At 42.1% G+C, this 25,500-nt stretch overlaps 2 protein-coding genes and 1 long non-coding RNA gene across 10 annotated transcripts; 1 reads left to right on the top strand and 2 right to left on the bottom strand.

The window, feature by feature from the left end:
• Positions 1 to 766, bottom strand: LOC104584652. Its single transcript, XR_732499.3, has 2 exons — positions 609 to 766; positions 1 to 506 (listed from the first exon to the last, which is right to left on the bottom strand). It is a non-coding gene; the product is annotated as an uncharacterized LOC104584652 (long non-coding RNA).
• A 7,062-nt stretch (positions 767 to 7,828) lies between these two features.
• LOC100832190 lies at positions 7,829 to 17,279 on the top strand. The gene is made up of 12 exons (XM_003577888.4): positions 7,829 to 8,330; positions 9,052 to 9,181; positions 9,275 to 9,377; positions 9,803 to 9,926; positions 11,181 to 11,246; positions 11,502 to 11,540; positions 12,868 to 12,948; positions 13,089 to 13,136; positions 15,178 to 15,228; positions 15,308 to 15,376; positions 15,872 to 16,114; positions 16,402 to 17,279. Exons 1-12 carry the CDS (start codon positions 8,145 to 8,147, stop codon positions 16,660 to 16,662), a joined length of 1,401 nt encoding a protein of 466 aa, XP_003577936.1. The 5' UTR covers positions 7,829 to 8,144; the 3' UTR covers positions 16,663 to 17,279.
• Positions 17,280 to 19,474: 2,195 nt separating this feature from the next.
• On the bottom strand, positions 19,475 to 24,421 carry LOC100831893 (PI-PLC X domain-containing protein At5g67130). 8 transcript variants are annotated; one of them, XM_024454715.1, is made up of 9 exons: positions 23,835 to 24,421; positions 23,595 to 23,717; positions 23,054 to 23,191; positions 22,849 to 22,947; positions 22,111 to 22,740; positions 21,909 to 21,995; positions 21,721 to 21,800; positions 21,388 to 21,581; positions 19,475 to 19,932 (listed from the first exon to the last, which is right to left on the bottom strand). In XM_024454715.1, exons 1-7 carry the CDS (start codon positions 23,907 to 23,909, stop codon positions 21,771 to 21,773), a joined length of 1,182 nt encoding a protein of 393 aa, XP_024310483.1. In that variant the 5' UTR covers positions 23,910 to 24,421; the 3' UTR covers positions 19,475 to 19,932; positions 21,388 to 21,581; positions 21,721 to 21,770. The 8 variants fall into 8 exon arrangements, with proteins under 8 accessions (XP_024310483.1, XP_010238026.1, XP_014757393.1 ...); XM_014901907.2 differs by lacking the exon at positions 19,475 to 19,932 and adding an exon at positions 20,017 to 20,505; XM_014901908.2 differs by lacking the exon at positions 19,475 to 19,932 and adding an exon at positions 20,017 to 20,454.
• Between the last annotated feature and the right edge of the window lie 1,079 nt (positions 24,422 to 25,500).

Below are 25,500 nucleotides of genomic sequence, written 5' to 3'. Positions count from 1 at the left end.
ATCGATTTCATCAATTTTCAAAACGCATGGACTCAATACTTGAATATCTAGTAAAAAACATTTAACGTAGTTGTACCATGATCAATGAAGTCAAAGTCGGTGTGTTGGTCGAGAAATAAATACATACACAGGCGTGATACTGGCTTAGCTGTTATCCTGCTGAGCCAATAATAGAACTATCGTTCCTTTTTCTAGGTAATCTGCTGCGGCTGCAATACTACGTGTTGGCCAACATCTATTACTCTGCGCTGACAGGCAATTGAAGTTGGAAGTAGTTAGCTCGAATCACTAAAAGAACATGCGCATGTATTGGTAGGGCCTGCCACACCAGCACCCAGGAGGCCAGGACGGGCTTCCAGTTCGCCCGTGCTCAGGACCCTTCGTCATCGACGGCGCCGGTCCTCCGTGCGCATGCCGCGAGTAGGGCGTGCTCTTCCTCCTGCCGGACCCGCAGGTCTGGCCGCCGGGGGGCGGGGCGAGGCCAGGGTGAGGCGAAGCGCAGACGGCTGTGGAGCGAGAGATCAGAGATCAGTTCGGCCGCGGAGATTGAGGATAAATAAAGAGTCGGTCAAGTAGAAGGGAGAGATGGGAGGGAGAGGGACGCTCACGGCGAAACTTCCGCAACCAGCAACCGCAAATTTTTCACCGCCACAGCCTAAACAGGCCAGACCAGAGACTCCGCCAACAGCACCCGAACGGCAACTCGCCCACCACCAGACGCCGGGAATGTCCGCGGACGGCCATATAAATTCACAGAGAAAAGAAGCTTCGCGAATCGCAGTTACGAAGGGCATCTCCAATGATCCACGTAAGCAGGTACCAGTAGGGTGACACATCAGCAGTGGATGAGGTGGAAGAGCAATCTGAGCAAAAAATGAACCGGTTGCTGGGCAGAGAAACGGGTACTTGCGCGCGTACCAAGACCGAAGTATCGGCTAAATTGTTATTGGAGGCATCCTGGTTACCTAGAAGCAAGCAGCAGGTGGGCCCGCAACAATTAATGCGATCATGTGGTGGATTCTGTGCTGTTCAAACCACAACTTCACATGCAATGTCTCATATGCCTGGGTCACAAAGTTGAAGCTCACGCTGGATTTGAACAAATTAGTCATACATGCAACTGATCAAATAATTTTTTAATCCTTAATACGGAGCCAAAGTAACCAACGTTGGACCAATCTTTACCGCGTATAAAATATTTTTCAATTCTCTTCTAGTACCGAAGTACCGGCTCATTGAAGATGCCCTAACAGACGCCAGCGCCCAGGTACTCGAAGATTCCAAGCAGCCAGCGCATCAAGCCAGCAGCACGTTGAAAGGGCATTCCTTTCTAAATAGTTTTGGTGGTGATGACAACACATGTGATGATCTTATCTTGTGCTATGTACTTCCTCCGTCCTGTTTTACCAGGTGCTTTAGTTTTTGCACATGTACCAATGCAGTTCAGAGCATAGGTGTTGTGGACGAAATTGCCCTGGCTCCATGGCCACACTTGCATTCAATTCGCACTCCTTTTTTATTCCGTTGCCCAGTCAATAGAGACTAGCACGAAGCTGATTCGCTGGCTGCTTCCCACGTCCTGCACGCTCCGCATCTGGCCGCTTCGCGGGCTCTTGGAGGCATGGCAAAATCAATAATTGATAGACACGTGTACAGATGTGGGACCGAGGACAAGGGTAACGTTGGCATTCAGCTCTAAAAAGAGCAAGACGCCTCGTATAGTAGGACTAGGTTGTTCAACTAATGTGACTGGTAAAGGCGAACGGAGGGAGTATTTCAGGTTTATAAAGAACTCGACACAAGATGAGTTGTGGACCCTTAAAAAGGAAAGAAGCGTAGCGGTGTTTAGCGGCTTTTTCGGTTGATTTGAGTCGTAGGACATCCATACTATTAAGAGGGGATCCATAAGGGAATGTAACGGGTGAATCAATTTCACGTACACATCTACACCAAATTGCACCCACTATAAAACCTACCCAAAAAGGTGTGAGTTGAAAAACACATTTCAGGAAGTGTTCTGGCTGTTTTGGATTCCAGGCGGCGGAAGTTCCGGGTGAACTTCCGCCCGAACCTCCGGGTGCTCTCTGTTAGTCCCGGAGGAATATGCGGAACTTCCGGTGATTTGGAAGTGTCACCGGAAGTTCTGGCTATTTAGCGGAAGTTCCGGCCTATCACAGCGCAGTGCATAACGGCTCGTTTTTTTTGGGATCCCATATAAGTACCCCTTCGTCCCCAACAAGCCAACAGACCGTTTCCACAGCCAAGAACACCCCAACACCATTCAAGAACACCTCAAGTTTAAATCTTCAAGATCTCCCTCCCTAACCACTCACTACTCTTGATTCTTTGAGGATTGGAGGAGAAGATTTTGCCCTAGGGTTTCACCAAGTCAAAAAGTTGATTCCCCTTGTTTTTTTTGTGGATTTCGTTTCTCTTGGGTTGTTGGGAACTCTAGACGGAAGCGGTCACCTCGAGCTCTCCCTTGGTGTGAGGAGCTTGAGGCTTGGATTGGGAGCCTCCTATTGAAGTGTGAAGTTTGCCCTGGTCAAGCTTGTAAGGGTTCGACGTTCGCCCTCAAGGAAGCCATTAGTGGAACTCACCTCACCTTTGTGGTGTTGTGAGAGCTCATCCCACCTTTGTGGTGTGGTGAGTTGGAGAATAGAGTGAGCTTTCATGGCGTCTCTACCTTTGTGGTAGAGCACTCCTCCAAACGGAGACGTACACCGATCCCAATAGGTGGAACTCCGATGAAATCTTCGTCTCCACATATGGTATCATTTCCCCTTTACATTTTTGTTATATGTATTGTTGCTTCGGCTATTGCATTTCATTCTAGGGTTGCATTCACTTTAGAGAATTTAGATAACCCTAGGATTAAGTGTTTGTATCTTTCAAGAATTAAAAAAAGCTAAAATTTGTTAGTCTCCTATTCACCCCCCCTCTAGTCGACCATACCGATCTTTCACACGTGTTGCCTTGCATGCAACCTCGACACCCGATTCCTGTCCTCCACGCAGAGACGCAAACCATGCACACGGAACTCTCTCTGACAGTTGGACCAACAACGGAACGCAAGCCCACAGTCAACGTCCAAACGCACGCACGATCGTTCACGGCTAGCCTCTTCGACAATGGCCCATCCAAACAAAAAGATGCCAGCCACGCCTCCGTGGAGCGCTGAGAGGCCGAACAATCCACCGGCTTTAGGATATGGATGTTATATCCTTGGCAGGTATGGTTCATTTACAATGAAATAAAATATTGTTTCCTTTTGCTGCTCAATTTGGGACATTGAAAGGCTTAAACTATACGAGAAGTAGATTTTACTAGGCTAAGATTAGAGAGCTATTTTCTATCCTCAAGCACCAACAGATTGTTGATGCTTGTTTGGTTGACCCAGCTCCAAGTTTGAAGTTATGTTATTTGTCTTGGTTGTATCATAATGAGTTGTTTTCTAACCTGATTCCTGAATAGCTAATCTTCTATTTTGGCTACTTCATCTGGTGTGTCGGGTTGTGCTGGTTTTGTGTTCCTTAAGGAGAATATGAGTCAAAAATTGCTTTACTGGATTGTTCCTGAAAATTGTGAGAATTGAGATTTTGATTATATCATTAGAATTACAGTTGATGTGATTTGATGATTTCGCTTGCCCCAGCATTTTTTGGTTAGCTAATTTTATCTTGAGAAAACACCACATTTATTTCAAATCAGTCACCGCCACTCGTATAGTAGATTGTTATGGTGACTGCTTGTTCATCCATTGTTTTTCTTTTGTTGTAATTGCTGGATGGAAGTTATTGCTTGTTTGCTGTACATTTCCCAAAATGTGTGTGGATCATGGACTTCTTGGTCTCCAATCCTCCCCTATTTCAGCGTGTAAGAATGATTTACAACAATATATGTTTTTCCGATCCACCATGTGGGACCAGATACCAGAAATCGTTGTATTTCTTTCTATATGTTAATAATTACATTACCTACTGCATGTTTCGCCTATTCTTTTTTGACGGGTAGCTTTTAAGTGATTAAACTGCCTATTAATAATGTATTAGGTGAATGGCTATCTCAAGAGAACTGAATAGAAGATTTTGTTCAGAGTTTTCCTTCTCTTTCCTGTTTCCCCCTCTAAAAAGTTCACTGGCCGTAGACGTCACACTTAATTTTTCCTTTTTCTGTTGTTGTCATTTGTAACATTACAATTTTGTTTATTGGCGCTAATGTTTAGTGCTACTGAATTTATAGTAATTCAAGGACTCTGGAGGGATGAGGCCACCGTCACAGCAGCAACAAAACAACGTGATCCCCATTCTTGCATCAGCAGGCAGGGAGCAATCTGCAAAGGACAACAACGTGGTGTTGCCAGCCTCTCTATATGACAAGAAGGCTCATTATCAGGAAGTGAAGGGTCAATTTGGCCAAATTTCGTGGTCCCCCTGACAAACAAAGAAGAGGAAGAGGACTTCTTGGTGTTCAAGGGATAAAAGCTGTCTCAAGGACCCAAGAAGAGAGTCAATACCATACAGAGGAGTGTCAATGTATGAACCTTTCTTTATAGCTTACAACCTTAGAAACTTTTTTCAGTACACTCAGCTCATACCATTTTGCAATAGGATTGTTCACTCTCACTCTTATTTCGAGGCATAGGATTCTTATATCGGTAAATAAATTAGTTCTTTGCTTTCTGTATAGAGATTACAAACTAAAAAATTAACTTAAAAATTGTACATAGATAGTAACATTGGGCAACCTTTTCTAAAATAAAATGACATATTATAGGTCCATTTTCTCTTTGAGTCTTTTCAAATAACTTGTTAAGCGAATTAGTCCACTTGATTTATTTTCCTTCTGTACTTTTTTCTTCCAATAATTTTTAGATGGAAAGGATATGTGGATTTCTGTACTGATTTCAACTTGGATCTATCTAAAAGATAATCATGTGATGTTATTTCATTTTTCTTTTGTACCATGTTTGTTACTTGATTCCTCCTGATTCCTGATTGGTGTGGATGTTTCTGTACGCTTATCTTTCTTATTTCATGTTTCACTACTGATACTTCGGACTTAAGGGCCAAATTTCCAGTCTAAAACATCTTTGCTTCAATTGATGTAATTTTAATTGCATTTCTACGAGGATTGACTTAAGTTTATGCGTTTCTTCTATTTATAGGGAAAAAAGAGCCAAGTCAAGAGGAAAAGGTTAAACAATGTGCATGGTTATCAGATCTTTGTGACCTTTTCTATTTCAGTTTCTACGAAGTAAATGAAGATGTTGGTTAATTTTCCGTTCTTAGAATTTTGCTTCTAGTATACATACATACACAAAGGTATAGTGTTGGTTTTCTTTTGTCTTCATGCCGCACACTGACATATGTCTATTCCACTTTGTATCGTAGGGAATGGAAGTGAATGTTATTAAGGCAATGGATGGTGTGTTGTTCGAAATGATCTATCTCTGAGGTTGTGAAGCCAAGGGAAGAATGATGAAAACGACCGGAATCTACGTCACCACCAGTTAGTTATCTCTGAGGTTGTCAAGCCAAAGGTAGAAGGTTAATTAGGCCAGGTGTTAGCATGGGAGTCTTGCGAGAGAGCTAGCTCGAGGGAATCGTCGCCAGTTTAGTCAAAACCAATCACATGTGCCATTTAGATCTTTTCGCATAAAAAATCATCATAGATATTCACAACAATTTTCAATCGTACAAACATATTTCATTGACATTACATTGTCTTCGGGGTGAGGAGCTAGTTGGAGAAGCTCTGCCAAGACAGAAGTTGGTGGACGATTCAGACAACCCATTTTTGAGGTGTCGGAAGTTTTTTTTCCCTACTTCTAAATTTATTTCCTTAACTTTTGAATTTGTCCAAAAAAATTATTCTTTGTTTTTTGACTTTTTATTTATACTTTTAAATTTGAAACTTTTAACTTTTGTTTTTTTATGTTGAACTTTTTTCACATTTTTTTTAAAGAAAACTAACCTCCCACCTGCTTTGCCTTCCCCAACAGCCTCCCGGTGGCCCACAACATGGGATCCGCGGTGGCAGTGTGTGGTGGCGCGGATCCGGGCCATTGGGAGGCCCTAGCAGTGCGGATTCAGCCCCTCGTGATGGTGCGTGACGGCAGATACATGTCGACACGGATCTGGCCTCCTCCGCCGGAGAACACGTTTCCCCACGTAGGAAGGAGGTGGCACGCGGTGGCATGAGAAAAGAAGCGGGAGTGGCGAGGAGAAGAGAAGGATGCGGTGTGTCAAGGAAGGAAGAAATAAGAGAGTGAGAAGATAGGGAGGTGGTGGGTGAGGAGGAGACGTGCAAGCGAATCGTTGTTGTCTTTTGTTAGTGTCCTGCAAACTTCAAAAGATAGAACTGTCGAAAAGAATATAACTTACCTAATTCATAAGGAGCTGACGTTCTTTATTTGGTTCCCTTGCGCGCACGGTTTTTATTGGCCGAGCAGCTTCCAGAGTTGATTTCGCGGGCTGCACGTTTGTCTTTCCGCGCGAACGCTGCGCATCGCGCTGCTAGCCTTGGCTTGGATGCACTGCCTCTGCAAAACCACGTGCGATGCTAATTAGCCATGGTTGCATGCTTGCATCTTGTACTTGTGAATTGATGAGATTTTGTCTTGGATGCATGACTGCAGGCTGCATGTATGCATTTTGTACTAACTAATTTTGAGACTTAAATTTTTTTATAGCCCAAACCACTTCTTCAATTCACAATCCGTTTTCACCGTTAGCTTCGTATCAACGAGAGCTTCAAAATTAGATCCCACTCGAAATATTTTTGACATATTTTTTTTTATCTTTGTTGTTACCAAGCAATAGTGCACAAGTTACCATCATACTCCAAAATAAGTTACCACCGTTCCCACGTGGTAACTTGGTACTAAAATAGTGACAATTTTATAAATTGTTGGGTGGTAATTTTAATGCAGAAGTAACCATCCTATTTCGTATGAAGTTGACGTGTGCTAACTTGTTACTAACAGAGTAACAGTGTGTCAACTTCATATATTTTTAGCTGGTAACTTTAACTCATAAAGTAAGTAACCATCCTATTTCGTATAGAGTTTTCATGTGGTAACTTTTTAGTACCAGGAATGGTAACTCATATGTTATCTCGTTGGTAACTTTAACCGATAAGTAACACCATCCTTTATTGTTATGAACTTATCATGAGTAACTTCTTACTAATAGGGATGGAAACTTCAATGTTATTGGGTGGCAACTTTAATGCATAAGTAACTAGTCTTTTTTTTTGAGATTTTATCATGTGGTAACTTGTTACTATCAGGAGTGATAACTTCATGTATTAATGGGTGGTAACTTTTGACGTGGATTTTTTTTTGTCAAAACATACCAATATGTGATCTAGTTTCGAAGATCTCATCGAGACAAAACTAACTGCGAAGATGGATCTAAAATCAAGTACACGATTTGAGATTTATAACTTTTTAAAGTTGTAAATTTTACAAATGCATTAATGATGCTTGCACGTGACATAGAACTATCTATTCTCCGTGGTCATCTTCCTGTATGCGTGCCCTGATCAATGAGCGTACGGTCGTGCATTAGCAAAGTCCAAAAACTTATAGATTTAAAATATATATAATATCTGAAGTTGTCAATTAGAACAATTTGTAAAAAAATAAGTAGACAGTACTTGACTTTGACCCTACCCAAATTAGGGGCACACGAGAGGAGCCACCTAAAACGAGGCCGCAACGATGAGGGGCGGGGCAGGGGCCAAAAATTAGAATTGAACTGCCAGTATACGAATAGAAATACGTACACGTAGACAAATACTCTGCGTCCGTACGCGCTGAGGCCATCAAGCTCGAGCCCAACCTCTCCTTCCCTTCACCCGCGCGACGTCCACCCTCTTCCTGCTCTTCTTCCCTCCCTTTCACCTCCTTTCAAACCCTAGAAACCAATTCCCCACCCAAAACCCTAACCCTAGCTCCTTCGGCCTCTCCCTCCGCCCTCGCGGCCCCCGCCCGCGGCCGCGCCCTCCCACTCATTCGGCCCTCGCCGACCTAGGGTTTGCGCGTCCTTGAGCCCGAGCACGACCTCGTGAGGGCGTGTGCGGCTAGGAGGTTGGAGTTGGAGATGAGATGAAGCCGTGCGGTGGTGGTGGTGGCGGCCATGAGTAGGCTCTCGTTCAGGCCGCGGCCGCTCGACATCCACAAGAAGCTCCCAATCCTCAAGTCAGCGCGGGACTTCGAGGACGATGACCCCACGGCGGCAGCGGTCGCCGCGGCAAGGGTTGGGGTGCTTCTAAGGCACTCCGGTGCGGAACTCACTGCAGCTTCTACAGCCACTGACGGCGAGGTAATTTTATTATTATCATTAACTGATAACGTTTGAATTGAGCCGCAATTCTGAGAAAAGTTGCTGTTTGGTAGCTCGTGGAGTTTGCTTTATAGGTTAGTTGTTTGGGTCTTGTTGACAGTAAGCGTCCAACTAGCAGGTTCGATTCAGCTTTACTCCATCCTTGAAGAACCATTTCGTGCTCTGTCTGTGTGTTATCCATGGGAAAGCCATTATTTTGGGGTACTAGGTTAATTATAAGTGTTGTGTAACTGCAATTCCTCATATAAATTGTGTTGAGAGTATCTACTTCTATCTTTCAACCAAAGTAAATGGCTGTCTGCATCATCTGAGCCTGGCGAGTAATAAAGCTCTTCTTTTTCCAAGAAAAGAAAAACAAGCCAGTTCCTAAAAATTTATGGAGTACATGTAACTTGAGTTGTACAAATTTATTAGTTACTATTGCTAAATGTTTTGGAAGATTTATATACGCCTGATTTTTTATATCAATTGGCTAGCCTAGCAAAGCAAGCATAGTCCTGAGAGGGCTTCTCTATGTGTTTCTCAATCGTATAAGCGTACATCCAATATGTAGGTGGTATGCTAGTTGTATCGTTAGTTCATTACTATGGATTTAACAAAATGTTGGGGGTGGAGCACCCACTCTTTGGAGGGCCATATTAGTTTTTTAGGGGTTGTTATTTCTGCTGTTCAAAGAAATGATCCGTACTTGACTTTGCAGGGAATTTCAGCTCCCAGTAAGAAGAATGCTCAAGAAATACCGACACCGCAGTTTGATGATGTGGAGACCTACGAAAGGGACTACACTCGTACCTTTGCACAACCGTCGTGTTATATACGAGGAAGAGGAGGTTTATTTTTTATTGCTGCCCTGGAATGGTCGTTTTTACCTTGCCATCATTTTGCATATGGGCTCTATTTCTAAGAATGATTACTCCATGCAGCCAGAGCTGAGATTGGTGAATTTGTGGAGTATGATCTGGACAATGAAGATGACGACTGGCTGGAAGACTTCAACAATGAGCGGAAGAATCTTAACCCTGAAAAGTAAGAAAACACGATCTAGATAAATTGTTGTGCTATCTATTGTTGGCATTTTGGTTGCACTTCAATATGTACCTCTTGGGATCTAGAATGAATGCTAAAGAGTTCAGAATCCTGTTCAAAGTCATATTTTTTAGATAAGTTTCTCCTTTCTTAGGCTTTGGTGTCTTAGAAACATTTTAACCTGTAAATGTTTGTTCTGCTTCTGAATTCTTAAGAAGTTTGGGTTCCAGTTACTCGGTATGGTTGTTATATTAATTACTGACTAAACATAACCGAGGAACAATAAACATAACCAAGGAACAATTTACTAGCAACTATCCCTAGTTTAAACAAATCTGTGTAGACAACACATTGACCATTTTATTATTCTGCCCTTAAGGAGCGTGTATGTTTTGCTGCATTTTAAGTGAAATCCCATATTACAGGTTGGAGGTCCTCTTATTCAAGTTGGAAATTTTGGACCATAAAGCTCGAGAAAGAGCAGGAGCCATAACACCAACTTTCATTGGACCAGTTCCAGTCCTTTTGCAGTTTGATGTTGCTGTGGAGGTAAAGCAGAAGCAGTGCACTAGATGGAAACCTTACACGGCTTAGAATGTTATGTTATAAAGGGATTAAAGGAAATTATATAATTGACATGCTGAACTTGCATGCATGTCATTTGCAATGGAGAGTGCAGCATAATGCTTACTGTATAGCTTTATCAGTCTGTTCAAAAGCTACCCTATCTGTTGCTGGCATGATCAACTTTGGGATAGCGCCTATTCCTTTTTTCCCTCCATCTTTTACGGTTCAAATGCTTAATAACTTAACCATCATGTCACATCAGTTGAGTAGGAACATTGTCACCTAAAAACACCCTCTTGTTAGCTTTAGCACATCTCGAACCCTTTTGCTTAATATCAAATTATCATTTGCATTAATGCATTTGTTGCAACGCATGTCGGAAACACCTTGACATCTCTAAGTTTCTCGTGTTTGGGAATTTTAAAGTTCATATTTACAGTGCACTTGCATGATGGCTGAAATATCAATACATCAAATTTGTAGCATAGTTACACAACTGACTTTCCACTGGTTGTTGAAAGTCATGTAGGCCTTTTGATATGTTGTAGATGCACTTTAGGCCCTGTTTGGTTGGGCTTAAAACCGCTTTTTGACTTTTGGCTTATAAGCCACAAAAACACCTAAATAGTTGCTTTTGACTTTGGCTTTTTGCTTATACCATCATCTAACAATATCAAGTCAAATGTCAAAAGCCAAAGCCGAAAACACCTAATTTGGTTCTTTTGTGGCTTATAAGCCAAAAGTCAGAAAGCAGTTTTAAGCCCAACAAAACAGGGCCTTAGAGTGACCATGTGCATTTCTTTTGGATTCCTTGACCAAACAATTTGACAGTGATTAATGTGATAATGTCTTTCTCTTCACTAAACCCCCTGTACATGATTGCATCCTGAGTAACTGTTCTTGATTAACATTTCGGATATACATGATTTGAATGGTTATATTAGAGGACCCACATGCTACTAGGCACAAAAACTCTTTGACCTTTTGAATTACGTGTCATACTGCAGCTTACTAGTTGGTATGGACTTGGTGCAAGAGTGCATGTGCATGTGCAGAAGGCTTTCAAGACATTTAAAATGTTGATATTTTATTAGTGGAACATGCACTTAATTTCTTGCATTTTCTTATTATTCCTATATTATATGATTTAGGCTTTTGTCTTTTAAAGGTTTTTGCAGGCTTGTGGTACAGTTATTTCCCATGGAGTGTTTGCTTACCAACTACTTCTCTGTGCAGGCTTTTCAATATTTATCTGTTCGTTATGCCGTTTTCCAAGCTGTATATAATTATTGGCAAGCAAAGGTATTCTCTACTGTTAGAATACAGCATATGATCTTTAGTACAAGATTAGAAGTGATATGTTACTTTTAAATTTATAGCACGGCTTGCTGTTATTACCTGTTGTAACTTTTTTCTCATGGTTTATTTATTTGTTTTGCATGTTTGGGATTTTTCTTGTGCTACTTGATTTGGATTTCTCAATCTTGTAGGAAATGATGTTGTGACTTACTTATGTTAACCGCATTCCTGATGTTTACTGAATCTTTCTTTTATCAGAGGGAACGGTGGCAAAAACCTATTCTACGGCGGTTGCAGGTTAGCTGAATTTCTTTAATGTCTTGACTGTGATGTTTCAGTACTTTGTTGAAATGCTTTGGGTTGGTTGTTGGTAGATGTTATTTTTTATGAGGATGGTTATTTTTACCGATCGATGTGGAATATCCTAGGTTTAGGTGTCAAACAAAATTTTAGAGAGCGAGAGAGGGTGGGAAGGAGGTACATTATGTCACCAGATGAGGTAGTTATCATGTGAAGAGGTGGAAGAATGGATAGTTAACAGTAACACAAGGTCAATTAGACACTTCATGAGAAACTGGCTAGAGATATAAGAATAGCATGTGCCTTTTGTTTAAAGTAAGATATGTGTGCTATGTGTCAGGACCCCAGAGCCTGACAGTTCTATATGAGGAACCATTTTTGCTACTCCCTCCGACCCATATTACTTGTCCCAGATTTAGACAAAGTTGTACTAAATCAGTGACAAGTAATTCCGGCCGGAGGAATATGTCCATATACTATTAAAGTTTTGTCATCAAAATAGGGAAAATTAAGTCTATTAGTTTGTTTGGTAAAACTACAACATGTTAACTCTGAAATAGCTATGCAGATGTAGGACTGGAATTTTTGCTTGAATGTTATGTCCTATGGATGCCTGGCATTCAAATATGTTAACTACCTTATATTAGTGAAGGTCCTTGGCCTGGCTGTAACAGACAACTTAATCCCTTTGCCCTAAAGTTTTTTCCCTGCAATGGGAACATTAGATTAGTGTCATGCACTAAACTGGATAATGGTTCAAGGAGGAGCAAGGGTTTGCCAGTCAGGGATGCGACAGTGAAAAAGGATGGAGGGAGTTGCTTAGAACCATTTCTGTTATTTCATTCCATCCTGAGTAACAGGATGCGCCTAGCATGTATAGCCAACCATATAAACCCACTGCTTGCAGAAGATATGTTTATTCTGTCACACGTGGAATTTTTTCTTTGCCCACAAGCAGAGGCTTCAGTTTAAGGTGCCCCCTTGTGTTATGTTTGACTTTATTTATATAATGAAACCAGGGTGAATTAGGCAGGTTATATTTGAGTTTCTCACAACAAAGTTGCCACTGGTGTTTTCCTCATGTAATTTATTAGTCCATAAGGGTTTAATTGGATTTGCCTACAACAGTTTAATTTTTTGAAGGCCTATATAATACATTCGTTTTATCATTAGACTTGGAAGCTACCAGCCTACAAGAGTGCTTAATAGAAATATTTTAGTCATGCTAGTTTGGTCATAAGGATCGAGTCAGGGGAACTGTTAATCTGTCATGCAATTGTTCTGTTGAATTACTATTCACTAATTTACTTTTGGTTTTCTGAAGCCTCCTCCGCCGGTGAATGATACAAACCCATATAATGTATTTAGACCAAGAGAAAAGGCCCATCGTCTTCATACAAGAAGGGTGAGTCGCTAAAGCCCAGAGTTTTTTTTTAAGATATACTTCTGGGAGCAGTAATTACTTGAGAAACTTTTTTGATCTGGATAACACTTGCCTGCAGTGATATTTTCTTGTGTATGCCTAATGTTTGCTTCCTTCTCCAGATGCAAAGACGAGAAAATAATATCCAATCATTTGAAAAACTCCGCCTGGTAAGCGTCATTTTATTCTTGGTTGCTGTCATTATTTCATAAGTTTTTCTTTCTTCCTGTACATGTTACTCATTTTAAATGCATGGAATTCCGGTTATAACTAAAAAGATACATTTTTGCTGTTTCTAAACTTGGAAACGCTAATGATCTACTATTCATTCTTTTTCATGATGAGGTTCTGCATGTACATGTTAAAGCAATTGCTAATTTGAATTGTGTAGCTACGGATGAACATTATACAAGTTAATATTTTTCACTGTAGTAGAAGCATTATAAGACATGATATCTATATACTGTCAAAGGTTTGATTTATTAAATCGCATCATGAGATTCCGTCCCATGAATTGACGTACTAATTATCCCTTCATGAATATTTTTCATTTTTTGAAGTATAACTTAAATAGTTCTGCTCCAATAATTCTGGTTTCTTTTGTTAGTCTTATCTCCTATCTGAACTTTTGCTGATAACAATTAAGAGAAGCTTGCACACAACTGTTGAAGAGAGAAAAAGAAGGAATCATATGCTTTATGTAAATAATTTTCAGTTAATGCAACCAGTATTGTGTTTTTGTTTCCTGGTTTTGGATAACTTCTATTAGCCTGCTTGAAATGATTGGTTAACTGTGGTCATATGCATAGAAGAATTTTGGGCTCTTTTGCATGTTTTGTTAGTTCCTTTGGATTTGGTTAGCTGCAGTACCTTTGGTGCTGCCTTCTTATATGATACTCCCTCCGTTTCTTTTTACTTGTACATGCAGCCTTTTAGAGACAAAATAAGCTACGGTGACAAATTGCTACTTGGCCCCCTCTTCATATTCCAATGCAATTAATTGCACAATTATTCATTTAATCCTCCTCAATATCTCCTTAGGGCTCTCCCAGCGCTCCACGGTGGACCGAATCTTAGCGCTGCCACCAAGGACAAAAGCTGACATGGCGCTGCATTTAAGGAGAAAAGAGAAGAACCGTCTTTTACCGGAGTTACGACCTCGGCTTGTGGACATATGCAAAATAATCAATGCATAGATCCCATGCGCCATCGCCCCCACCCCCCTTCTGTCTCCCTCACCCCTGTGCTCCTCTTTCTCTCTCTGTTCTGCTAATCTGCTCGTTCCAAGCGGTGAGCCACCGTCCTCCCAAGCCAAAGCTCCACCACAGTCGGCTGAAGCTGCTACGGCCTCCGCTGTTGCATCCTCACCAGGAGCAATCGTCGTCTTACCATCTTGCCACCCAGATCATCACTGGACAAGTTGATTCTCATGGACGGCATGCAGCATGTGCACCCAGCGCCATGGATGGGCCACGGCAGCCCCTGCCGTCCAGAACATCCTCAAGACGCCAGCTTTGCTCAAGGATGGTGTTCTTTCTATTTCCTTGTCAATTTTTCCCTCTTTCAAAAATTCGTGCTCCATGATCTATCATCTTCAAATTCCAACCTTCCTCATTCTCCTAACATCATTACAAATCTATTTTGTCAACTCATGAGTTCCACGGCCCTCTATCGAGGCTGGATCTAGCAGGCAAAATTTCTGTGATGTGAGGGAGAGAGAGAAAGCATGGCTGCTAGGCATATGCGTGGGGAATGGCTGGAGAGGGAGCGCTGGAAGCCAAGGAAAAGAGAGAGCGCTAGGAGTCAGGATGATGGAATCGTGTAAAAGATCCTAGAGATAATTTATTATGGAGACAGCAAAAGAAACCGTGCGCTGGGGCACTAGTACCATCGGCTGATATGGCGGAGATGGGACGGCTCGTAAAATACAATTGTTGTGACCAGCCTTAGTTCCACTCCCTTCACCTAATAGGATAGTAGCATTAAAATTGTTTGCCTAGAATATAATATTAATTAGGCTTTCGGGAGTCCAAATGCACAAGTATTTAGACAACTTGCAATAGCTGCCAGTTTGGTAAAGATTATTAATTAGCTGCTGCTTTTAAGTTCCTCGATGGTAAAACTTTCGCTGCGTGGTTTTTTCTGTGTGTTCTCATACGTGCTTTTTTCTGTTTATTTTGCTGCTTACAACTCTAACTTGAAATTATTTAGGTGCGACGCAACTTGGACCAAGCAAAGGCATTAATGGGGGCTTTAATTAAGGTTAGTTCGCATTAACTGATTTTACAGAGGTTCTTCAGCATTATTAATTGCAGTTCTAACTGATAATAATCTTTTACAGAGGGAAGAAACAAAGCGGGAGGTCATGGAATGCGAGGTTAATCTTCAGCGCATTCAGATGCAATATAAGGTATAGATCACCATACATCTAGAAGGAATCTTTATATAGTGTGTTGTACTTCTGTATAGGCAAAACAACATACAAATCAATATGCTAGAGCCACCTACTTCATCATAGGGTAGCATCCACCACTTGCATCTTACGTCGTGGTGAATGATTTTGTGTAAGTAGAGACCATCAGGATAGAGCCAAATATTACTTGCACTTGTATACTTAAGTTATTGTAATTCTGCACATTATGTAGTGGTTAATGTTAAGTTATTGTAATTCTGCACATTATGTAGCAGTACTGTTAAGTTATTGCAATTCTGCACATTATGTAGCAGATAATGTTTGGCCAAATTCAATAAACATTTCTGCCTGACATAAGGTCCACTCTTGTTCGGTACATGATCTAACCATTAACTGCAGTTTGTTTTGATGCTCTGGTCTGTTATGCTGCTTTCTCTGGATACATCTGTTTCTTGTTGCCTCTTATTTACTTTTGTTCTCTCTCTCTTTCAGCATGAGGCACAGCTTGTTGAGGATGGGACTACATTGTCATCGTTCCAGCAAGTTTCTAGCAAATTTGGATCAAGTGATGATGATTATGCGGATTCTGATGACACCACAACTGAACAACCATATTTCCGACCACCTGTTCGCCATCGGTTCCCTGATAACAAGCTATCAGTTATACCTACACTGCGTATAAAGCGTGAGCAACTAAAGAGGAGACCTCAGCAAAATGGCTGGTTATTTAAAAGGGTATTCTATCGTTCTATCATTGCCTCTTTTCCCTTATCAGGCATAAGCATCACAGAAACTGCTGGCATTTCTTTCCTTCAGCAATTTCAATGCAACAAGAGAGTTTTAGACATAACGATTTTGAGTTGTTGAGTGCTATCTAGAATCTATTACATGGAAACGCATATTATTTTTTGTATTTGAATGCTGTTTAGAATCTGGTCTTGTGTATTTACAAGCTATGTACAAAGAGACTAATTGTACTGATAATTTTTGTCAAGTATATTTACCACTTTTCTTATTTGCAGGATCCTGAGGAACCAGTATTTTTATTCACTAGACCATTGGATCCTGAGAAGTTGGTGGCAGCAGGTATCAAGCTGCCACTAGATCCTCCCATTGAGAATGGTGCCACCATGCCACAATTTCGGTGCCAAGGTAGGATTGGACGGGGTGGTCGCATCATCTTTGATCGGTGGAACCCTCTTATCCAAACACCTTCACCAATTGGCCAGGAAACTTCTCATTATGTACAATATAGTCATAGGCCGCCCTCACCAGAAGGTTGATGCAATTATTCATCTGCACTTGCCACTTACTACATCAATGCAGCTACTGTGAGGTGAAGAGCTCAAGCAATTGTTTCTATCTAGGTGCCAAACTGGCCTTGGATTATTCTCGACTGCTGAGGCATGAGCTGTGTATCTGATGGAAGGATCAGAAAAGTTGCATCATCTGTGAGAACTTGGCTGTTCTGAGCTATTAGTGGGCTGACATTTATCTTCAGATCTGGCTCGGTCATCTTTTGCAGCTGTTGTAAAATTATTACAGTGTAGGTGAAGGAGTGAGCATTTTTGTCTAATGTTGGCATGTAGGGTTGGTATCTAGTACGATGCTCTCTCATTGATTATTCATTTGGAGAGGGGAGATCCTTCTCATTGCTAAGTTAGCCTCCTGTATAATCTTTTGACACCTTGGTGCATTGTATTAACCAATGTGCAGGTTTGTATATACTGAAATCCTGCGCCCATGCGCATGCGGTGGGAAATGTCTGTAGGTTAGGTAGATGTAGAACATGGAGGTTGAATAGGTGAAAAACAATGTCACCTGATCTGTCATTAAAATGTTTGTATCAGCTTCATATCTCATAATCATGAAACTGTCTTGGGTTATCTTTGTACCGAAATGCTTACAAGCCAAGCTGTTTTTCATGATAAACATGTTTTTATTTCACCTGGAAAGTGAGACGCTGCTTCAGGAAATATTTCTCAGCGTAGACAGAGATCTGAAAAAACCGGCAAAAGGGTGACATTTTATAATTGAAAAACACGTTTAAAGTTGCAAGGGAGAAATTGTTCTAGAATCTAGATGATTGCTATTTGTATGCATTCTACGAAATACTGAAAATTGCAGGTGATTACATACCTGGAGAGTAGTCTTTGTGCTGACGAACTGTGCAACTCTTGGCCAGTCCTGACCAAACCTGCATATCATTGCCCAAGAACACATGGACATTCTGTAAGTTCTGTTTTGGCCACTCGAAGTACATTTGTCCATAATGGAAAGGAGTATTTATGAGCCTTTTCTTTTGAGGAGTCTAAATCTGCATGGTTTGTGCCATTTATGCACAACCAAGTATATAAATACAGTTCTTCCATCCATATCTGGATCATATTTCTAGAAGAATGTTATACCTGTCGAAGGCAATCTTGAAGTTGGCACTTTCCCTGATGCTCCACCGTTCTTGAGGAGGCCGTGCAGTGGTACACAGCAGCTTCACCGCATGCTTCCTCTGACATTTCTTCCTTATCAACAGGGATGAGCGTCGTTTCACCATTGCCGCGCCTCAGAATGTTAGGGGCATAACAATCTTCATTTCAAGGCCATAGGTCCCTAGTTCTTATGGTGTGTCCAGCGGAGAGCAGAAATGAATGAGTTGTATCATACGAAATGGTTGATTAGAATGTAAAAATAGTCAAAGTAGCAAGATGAGTCATATGTAGTTCGTGATCAGTCAATATCATGCCAAACGTACTGACTGTTCATGTTTTTGGTTGGATAAAAAAAAAGACAGGTATCATACACATATAGTTACTGAACTCAATCTACTCATATCTTTCGTGTTGCATAAGCGTTTCAAGATGGCTATGAGGTGGATTTGGCGAGATAGGACTCAAAATCTATGTCCGCACACGTCTGCTTGCCCAACTCCTGTCCGTGCCCAAATTTTCCTCTGGCTGGTGAAGAGAAATAGCATCTTGACTAAGGATAACCTTCTTCGCGGTCGGAGTGGGGGGTGGGGTGACTGGAGATACTCAATGTCACTTCTGTGGGCAACCTGAGACAGTTGATCACCTTCTGTTCACCTGTGCGTGTGCTTTTCAGCTCTCTCGGCCGCCTGACAATGTTGAGGATTTCTTGGATACCTGGAAGAATAGCTTTCCTCTTTCTCAGCAACTCTCTGTGATTTGTGGTGGCGCTGCTGTGCTGTGGACTATCTGGAAGTCCAGAAACGCGGCAGCAGTATCCCCGCGATCCAGCGAGCCTTATATTCTTGCTCTGCAGTCATCTTGATAGTTGGGCTCTATTGCAGAAAGACCGAGGCAGAAGAAACTTTGAAGCCGGAAGCGGCCAGCTCAAGCGGGTGATCACGGAGGCTTTCTCCAGTCAGCTGGGCTGGGCGCCGACAAGAAGAAGGATCGCTAGCTGATGCTATCTTTGTTTCTGTGTTGCTTTTCTAGACTGTCTCAGTATGAGTTGCTGGCAGTTGCTGCCTTGTAATAGGTTAGCTTCAGTTTGCTGGCTGGTGATACCGTTCTTTTTTTTTTATTACCTTCTGCTGAACTTTGTAGAACTTGACGGTTTCTTTATTGAAAATCGATGGGTGGCCCATTGGGTCAAAAAAAAAACCCAGGGCATCCATGGAGCTCAATGGATTTTTTTATAAAATAATCCAAGCTGGTGTATCATATATTGAAGAAAAAAGCTTTACATGCCTGTAGGCTAGAGTTAAGCGATTGCTCCCTAATCATCCACATTGAGTCCACCACACCAAAACGACTAAAAGAACTTCCTCTGAAGAGACCAGCACTACCCCAAGCTTTGCCATCCTAAGTCCCATCGAAAATGACCGCATTTCTGTGCTTCCATATGCACCAACAAACAAGGATGATACCAGTGCCCAAGACTTGTGAATATTCCCTCGAAAAGCTTGATTCCAGTGCAAAATGATCAATATGTAAAATCTGAACAAGTAATTGCGGAGATTCGTGCCGGAACGTCCACTTTACATTTAAAAAAGGGGTACAAAAGCATATTTATTCTAAATCAGGCGACGAAATGCACTGCAATACTGATGTTTATCATGCGCCCAAATATCAATATGGCAATCCCGGTCGATTATCAAAAACAAGTCATTTATGGATATTGTCAGTAAGAGTGTGCAGAATACCAGTATAGCGTCTTTTTCACTCCGCAAGGATCAAGATCAAATGAATACTTATGGTACAAAAAATAGTGAATTCTTGATTCTTCAACGTCGAAGCGAATCATGTTCAATGGCCATCGGAATTTTATCTATCCTTCTATTTTTCAAGATAGTTTGGATTTGTTGTCGCTCCCGCTGCTCGAGTACAACACGGCCCTGTCCACCAATCCAAGAGGGATGCCCCCAGCCCCGCCAAATTTCAGTCCAGACCTTGTCTGGCAACCACACAGCTGGTCAGTAAATGGGAGATGGTCTCCTGCTCTTGGTCACAAAGCGGGCAACTGGCTGGATGCGGGAGACCATGCCGGTGTAGCCAGTCAGCATGGGAAAGAGACCATGCCTTGAAAGAAAGCTGCATAAGCCGAATGTAAGGTCCCAGCCATGACAGGCAGAAGAAATCAACTCAAGGGAAACACAAATCGAAGAACAGCAACCGGATCGAACTATGGTTTCATTCCAGAGCCACTAGCACTGTATATGTATTTGGATTATGAATTTTCTTTTTACTAGAATTTGGTTTACGAATCAGCTCAAGGCAAATAGCGATAAGACATTACAGAGCCGGAGCTCGCCACATTTATAGGCTAGCAGTTTAACTGCAGTACCGTTCGACATTACCCAAACGAGGAATAGTAAAAAGTAACTTGTCGGAACTCATCCAAGCCGTCCATCAGGAGATAACTGAAGAATGACAGTAGCTTCAGATAGGACACCTGACAATGCCCCCCTCTAAAGAAACTACTTGCCCTCAAGTAGTCTGTGCCTGTGCCGGATTAGCCCATGTTTCCACTGTTTGTCGAAAGAACGACGGGAAAGTCTCCTTGATGAAATCCACGTATTCCCAGGTAGCTTCGTCAGATATCATATTGTGCCACTGCACGAGCCAATGAACCACTACACAGTTATTACGTCGTATCTGACGAACCTGAAAAACAGTTTGAGGAGCTTGTTTCACTGAACCATCAGCATTCACCAACGGTAAGTCTGGACTAGGTACTGCTTTGGGACCAAGGTGTTTCTTCAGTTGACTAACATGAAGAAAAGGGTGGATGCTAACTCCCACTGGTAACTGAAGACTGGACCAATCTTTGCCAGAAGGGCAAAAGGACCATAATATTTACTCCGTACTTTGTAACTTCAGAGCCCCACGAAAACCAAATGCTGCTAAACGATAAGGCTGCATCTTGAGATAAACAAGATCACCAACCTCTAGTGTTATTTCTACTCGTTTTTTATCAGCAAACTTTTTCATACCAGCCTGTGCTTGAGCCAAGTTATGTTTCAGTTGAGTCAGCATCTGATGCTTGGCCTGAAGAAAGTCGGAAGCATACAGATCCACAGGGCCAGTTATAGGTGGAGGAAAACCATACAAGGGCTGAAAAGGTGTAACTTGCAGAGCTGTATCATAGGATGTGTTGTACCACAGTTCTGCTAAAGATAGCCAAGAAAGCCATTTCTTAGGACTTTGAAACACCTTTCTTATTATACTGTTATAACCATGGCTTATAGTTTGTCTTGAGCCTGTTGAAGTGCACTGATCAAAAAGATGCTTAGATGTGATACTTGAATGCCATTCCTTTTAAAATATTACACTTATTTTTTTTGTGCATGTATATCTCCTTTCAGACACGGTATGAGGATGGTTTGTTTGTCATTATTGTTGGGTGCTTAGCCTCACGGTATGGTTGGTTTCATCCTTTTTTGTTCTCCATATTGGCTTGCATGCAGAAAGAATTGTCATCTAATCGCTTCAGTTTTTTCGTATAATCGTTTCAGTTTTTTCAACAGCGTGGCGAAGCACACGTACCCAGCTAGTCGAGAGTATATCATGTTGACAAATCCTGTTCCCTGTTGTAATGTAACATCTATCATTTTCACCCCCTTTTTGTTTTTGTGGGAAGCCCATCATTTGCAACTTTCACTTTGAGTTTCAAGTGATCTGAGTTCTAAGTATGTCTTGTCTCGAGACTAAATGTCAAATCATCATACCATGCATCAGCACTGCAGCAATTTGTTAAAGATTTATGTCAGCCAATGAAAAAATGAAAAAAAAAATGGCCCCAAAAATCTTAAGGAGAACTGCATAAGGAACCTTCTTGTTTTTCTGAGACCCAGAAGAAGCTTTATTGCGGTGTCATACCTTGTTCCACTATGTATGTATTGTTCCTATAGATCCTACTCCTCCAGGACTCATGCAGAGCATACTACACTAGATCCTTTCTGCAAATGGCCATAAAGAAGAAGGTGAAACTCATGCGATTAATGATTGATATATCATCATACTGTTGAGTGACAAGTAAATTCTAGCCAGTGATCTGTCTGTCTCACCGGGCAAGCCTGAACGTCCTGGCATCCGCACAAGAGCTTCCCATTGAGCAGATCCATGTCTTGGAACACGCCCCCTCCCTCGCTCCTCTGAAATCATTTCAGCTCAAGAACGTGTAAACATCCATGAATCCGTGGAATAATATAACCTTGCTTACTGCACCAGCAATGTTTCATATGTATCTTCCCATGTTTTCAGGAGTACCTTGTAGTAATCGACCGCGAGGAAGTTAGCCCATCGATTCCCGGAGGCACTGTAGCACGTATTCACCATGTCTGTGAGGCCCTTGGAGTGCTGCAAGCACGCAGTCAGCTTCAGAGGGACAGACGGGAAGTAGTTCATCAGGACCAGTGACTTGGTCTTGTCGGCGAGAGGCGCCGATTCCGCACGGTTTGAGCATTGCCCAGCATCCATCCCGGCGTCGCCATCTGCCACAAATGAAACATGTAACTTCCATATACAGACAGACGACACGCTTGATGATGAACTGGTAAACAAAGTTTTTGTTTGGAGGAAAGGAGGTGCCTCACAATTGTTCTCAACCATGAAGTTCCATTGGTACGCGATTCCTTCCGTGGCTTGCTTGGATCTGACAGACGTGAACACAAGGAGGCGCTGGTTGCTTGCCACCATGTCGCTCACAAGAGGCCAATCCTGGCTGTTTGACGGCATTTTCGACACCGGGAACCAGTACTTCTGCAGGCCTGAGGACTTGAACACATTTGTGAGGCCATTGGGTGCGCTAACGTAGTCTTCCAGTATCAGCGTGACGATTTCAGATGGATTGGCTGAAAGAAATGCCTGGATTTCATTGAATGTGTCCAGTGCCGGCTCCTAGTAGTACAATAAACCCAAAACTGTCAACTATACACTGTACAAAGAAACTCCTTCGGTTTAAAATGAAACGAGGAAGGCATATTCAGTATGTATGTATCTACTCACAAATGCGGTAAAATCGTTGCATTTGCCACCGCTGGAATGGCACAGCCATACATCTCCTTTGAAGTCATACGTATCGAGCATTAGCGCGCGAACGCCGTTCTGTAGAACATTGCAACTGTGACGGTGAGAAAATCTATGTTTGTAAGACAGGACATGTAGTAGTACGCCAGAATGATGTTATCAGATGATGCAGAGGTTACATTACATTTAGCTGATCGGTGACTGTATCCTCCTGGTTGTCGAAGGTGATGCGTGGAATTCCGGTATGCGATGGCTCCCCAACGATCGCGAAAGCATTGTGCGTGGTGAGATAGGCGTATTTGTTGAAGGGCAACGAGTTATTCTGAAGACCAATACCGGGAGCAACACTTGTTAAGGTTGCAACATGAGGATTCAGGAATCAGGAGTATGAACAGAGTCTGTTTCAATCATTGTACCCATGACTACTGAATCCAAACGAGTCCTAATCGGGCACTCAAACTCGACAATTTTTTGGGAGCAAATTAACCAGGCAGAAGCAAAATTATAGGTAGTGGGTTCGGAACTTGAGGTTTTTTTTTTCTCGACAAGAGCTTGAGGGTTTAGGGAATTCGAACAGATCCGGTTAGCCAAGAAACCATAACTGTTGATGCAAATCCGGGTTTTTTCGAAGGGGCTGGTGATACAAATATCGAACCGACCGGATGCATTGCAGACTTGCCTTTCCTGACACAAGAGAAAATACTAGGGGCGAGGGGAGCACTTACAACAAGCTGGAAGGGATTTGTACCCACGGAGCGGACACAGTGAGAGCCGGAGAGCTCGGGCTCGCAGTCGAAGCACCACTGTCCGGCGCCGCAATCCGCGCTCGTCGAGCAATCATCGCCGACCTGAATACATCATCAGAGATCAGACCCAAATAGCTCAATTTTCGCAGAGACAATCGTCGGCTGTTGATATCTCAAGAGGAAAGGGGAGATTGATCAATCCTTGGTGGGGGCACTTACATTGGCAATTGCAGTCCCCACGAGGCCAGCCACAAGCAGAACTAGTGCCGCTGCTACTGTAAAGATGCCACCCATCTAAGAAAGAGAGTTGTTGGGGATGCTGCTGCGGAGGGGTGGTGGTTGCAGAGCAAGATTTCTAAAACTCCACTGCTTTTTATACATTAGATCAGCGGCAAAACATCTTGTGCAGATTTGGCAACTCCAAATAAGATAAGACTGCAGTTATGTCCTACTTTCTATAAACAATAGAGAAATGCTAAAGAACGCAACTCGATAAGAAATGCTAAAGAAAGCAGCTGGTTAGGTGAGAGATTACTAAGCCGTGTGCGCTGTCTTGTTTGCAGGAGGAGAGATTTTAAATGAGAGAGAAAACTGGAACCCCAAAGACGGCGACGGATGGGCGTGCCAAGGAAATCGGGTGAGTCTTGTTTGGAGGCCATGCGATTTTGTTTCATTTCAGGTCTGAAACTGACCTGAAACTGAAGGGGAGGCTGCGAGTTGGGTGTCTCTTCCAAGGTGGTGTGCGCGCTGGTTTGTGTGTTCGGTGGCCAAGAAAGACCCTTTGGTTTCTCAGGTTGTTGTTCGTTTGTGTGCTGATGCGGTCAAGACATGGGATTCTCAGGTTGTTGTTTGTTTGTGTGTGTTGATGCGGACATGGGAGCGGCCGTCAGGGAGTTAGGTATAGGTAGCAGCAACATGTCAATTTTGGAATAGCCTTTTTTGTTTGGAATAGGGGCAGCTTAGTGCTCCACAAAAGGGAGTTCAGAGGTCTGCAAATATAAAGACATAACACCTCGATTGCCAGGACCAACAGCCTGACAACCTAAAAAAAAAACAGTACATCTAGCAATCCTACAGCATATAAAAAGGACTTGTCAAGCAGGAGCATCTCCAAGACGTTGCTGCAGTCCCCAACCAAATATTTTATGAAGAATATAATCTCCTTAGTCACCAGCTGTAGCATCCTATATCCTGTCTCCATTGTCTCCTTGACATCAGGTCTCTGCAAACCAGCCCAATACACAACCCACTGACAAAAAGAAAACACCAAATTGGCAAACTAGTAGGATCCGATGGGAATTTACTTTGAAAGCAGGCTAAGTTCCTAGCTTTCCACAGTGTCCAACATACAGCAGCAAAACCAATAGCCACAAGATTTCTAGTTCTAATGGGGAAACTGTAAATCCATGAGTTCATCTGTTGCATAGAAGAAGGGATCTGACTGATATTAAAAGTACAGCAAACCACTCTCCATATGAATCTAGCCACAGGACATTGCAAAAAAAATGATCAACACTCTACTCCATAGCACAAAACAAACACTCTTTGGGGCCATGCCACCCCCTGTGTAACAAGTTATCTCTAGTCAAAATGCAATTCTTAACAACTAACCACATAAAGATCTTAATCTTCAAAGGAGGCCTAAGTTTCCAGAATTTTTTAAAGGGAAAATCACCTGTTTAGTTATCATGTTTAATAGAAAATTGTACAGGAAGCTGCCTACAAAGTTTTTAACAGAAAATTTACCATGTTTATCCAATGTCCAATTGCATTTGTCAGATTCACTAGACAGCTCTACCTTATCACACAACTGGACCATCTCAGTAAACATAACCAGTAGATCGCCTCTTATATACCTTCATTTTAACAAGTGGCTTTTACGTAG

Source organism: Brachypodium distachyon, chromosome 4 (genome assembly GCF_000005505.3).
Source record: "Brachypodium distachyon strain Bd21 chromosome 4, Brachypodium_distachyon_v3.0, whole genome shotgun sequence".
In the NCBI taxonomy this organism is placed as follows: Eukaryota; Viridiplantae; Streptophyta; class Magnoliopsida; order Poales; family Poaceae; genus Brachypodium; species Brachypodium distachyon.
Note: the sequence above shows the minus strand (reverse complement) of the source record. Positions and strands in the feature narration are given on the sequence as shown.

Bases quoted from the DNA above. Each gene is read 5' to 3' on its own strand.
- LOC100832190 (XM_003577888.4), top strand. From the start codon at position 8,145: ATGAGTAGGCTCTCGTTCAGGCCGCGGCCGCTCGACATCCACAAGAAG. The intron at 15,229-15,307 runs GTTAGTTCGCAT...AATCTTTTACAG, and splicing joins TAATGGGGGCTTTAATTAAG to AGGGAAGAAACAAAGCGGGA. The intron at 16,115-16,401 runs GTATTCTATCGT...TCTTATTTGCAG, and splicing joins ATGGCTGGTTATTTAAAAGG to GATCCTGAGGAACCAGTATT.
- LOC100831893 (XM_024454715.1), bottom strand. From the start codon at position 23,909: ATGGGTGGCATCTTTACAGTAGCAGCGGCACTAGTTCTGCTTGTGGCT. The intron at 22,948-23,053 runs GTAATGTAACCT...AATGTTCTACAG, and splicing joins CAGTCACCGATCAGCTAAAT to AACGGCGTTCGCGCGCTAAT. The intron at 21,996-22,110 runs GTACTCCTGAAA...AAATGATTTCAG, and splicing joins TCGCGGTCGATTACTACAAG to AGGAGCGAGGGAGGGGGCGT.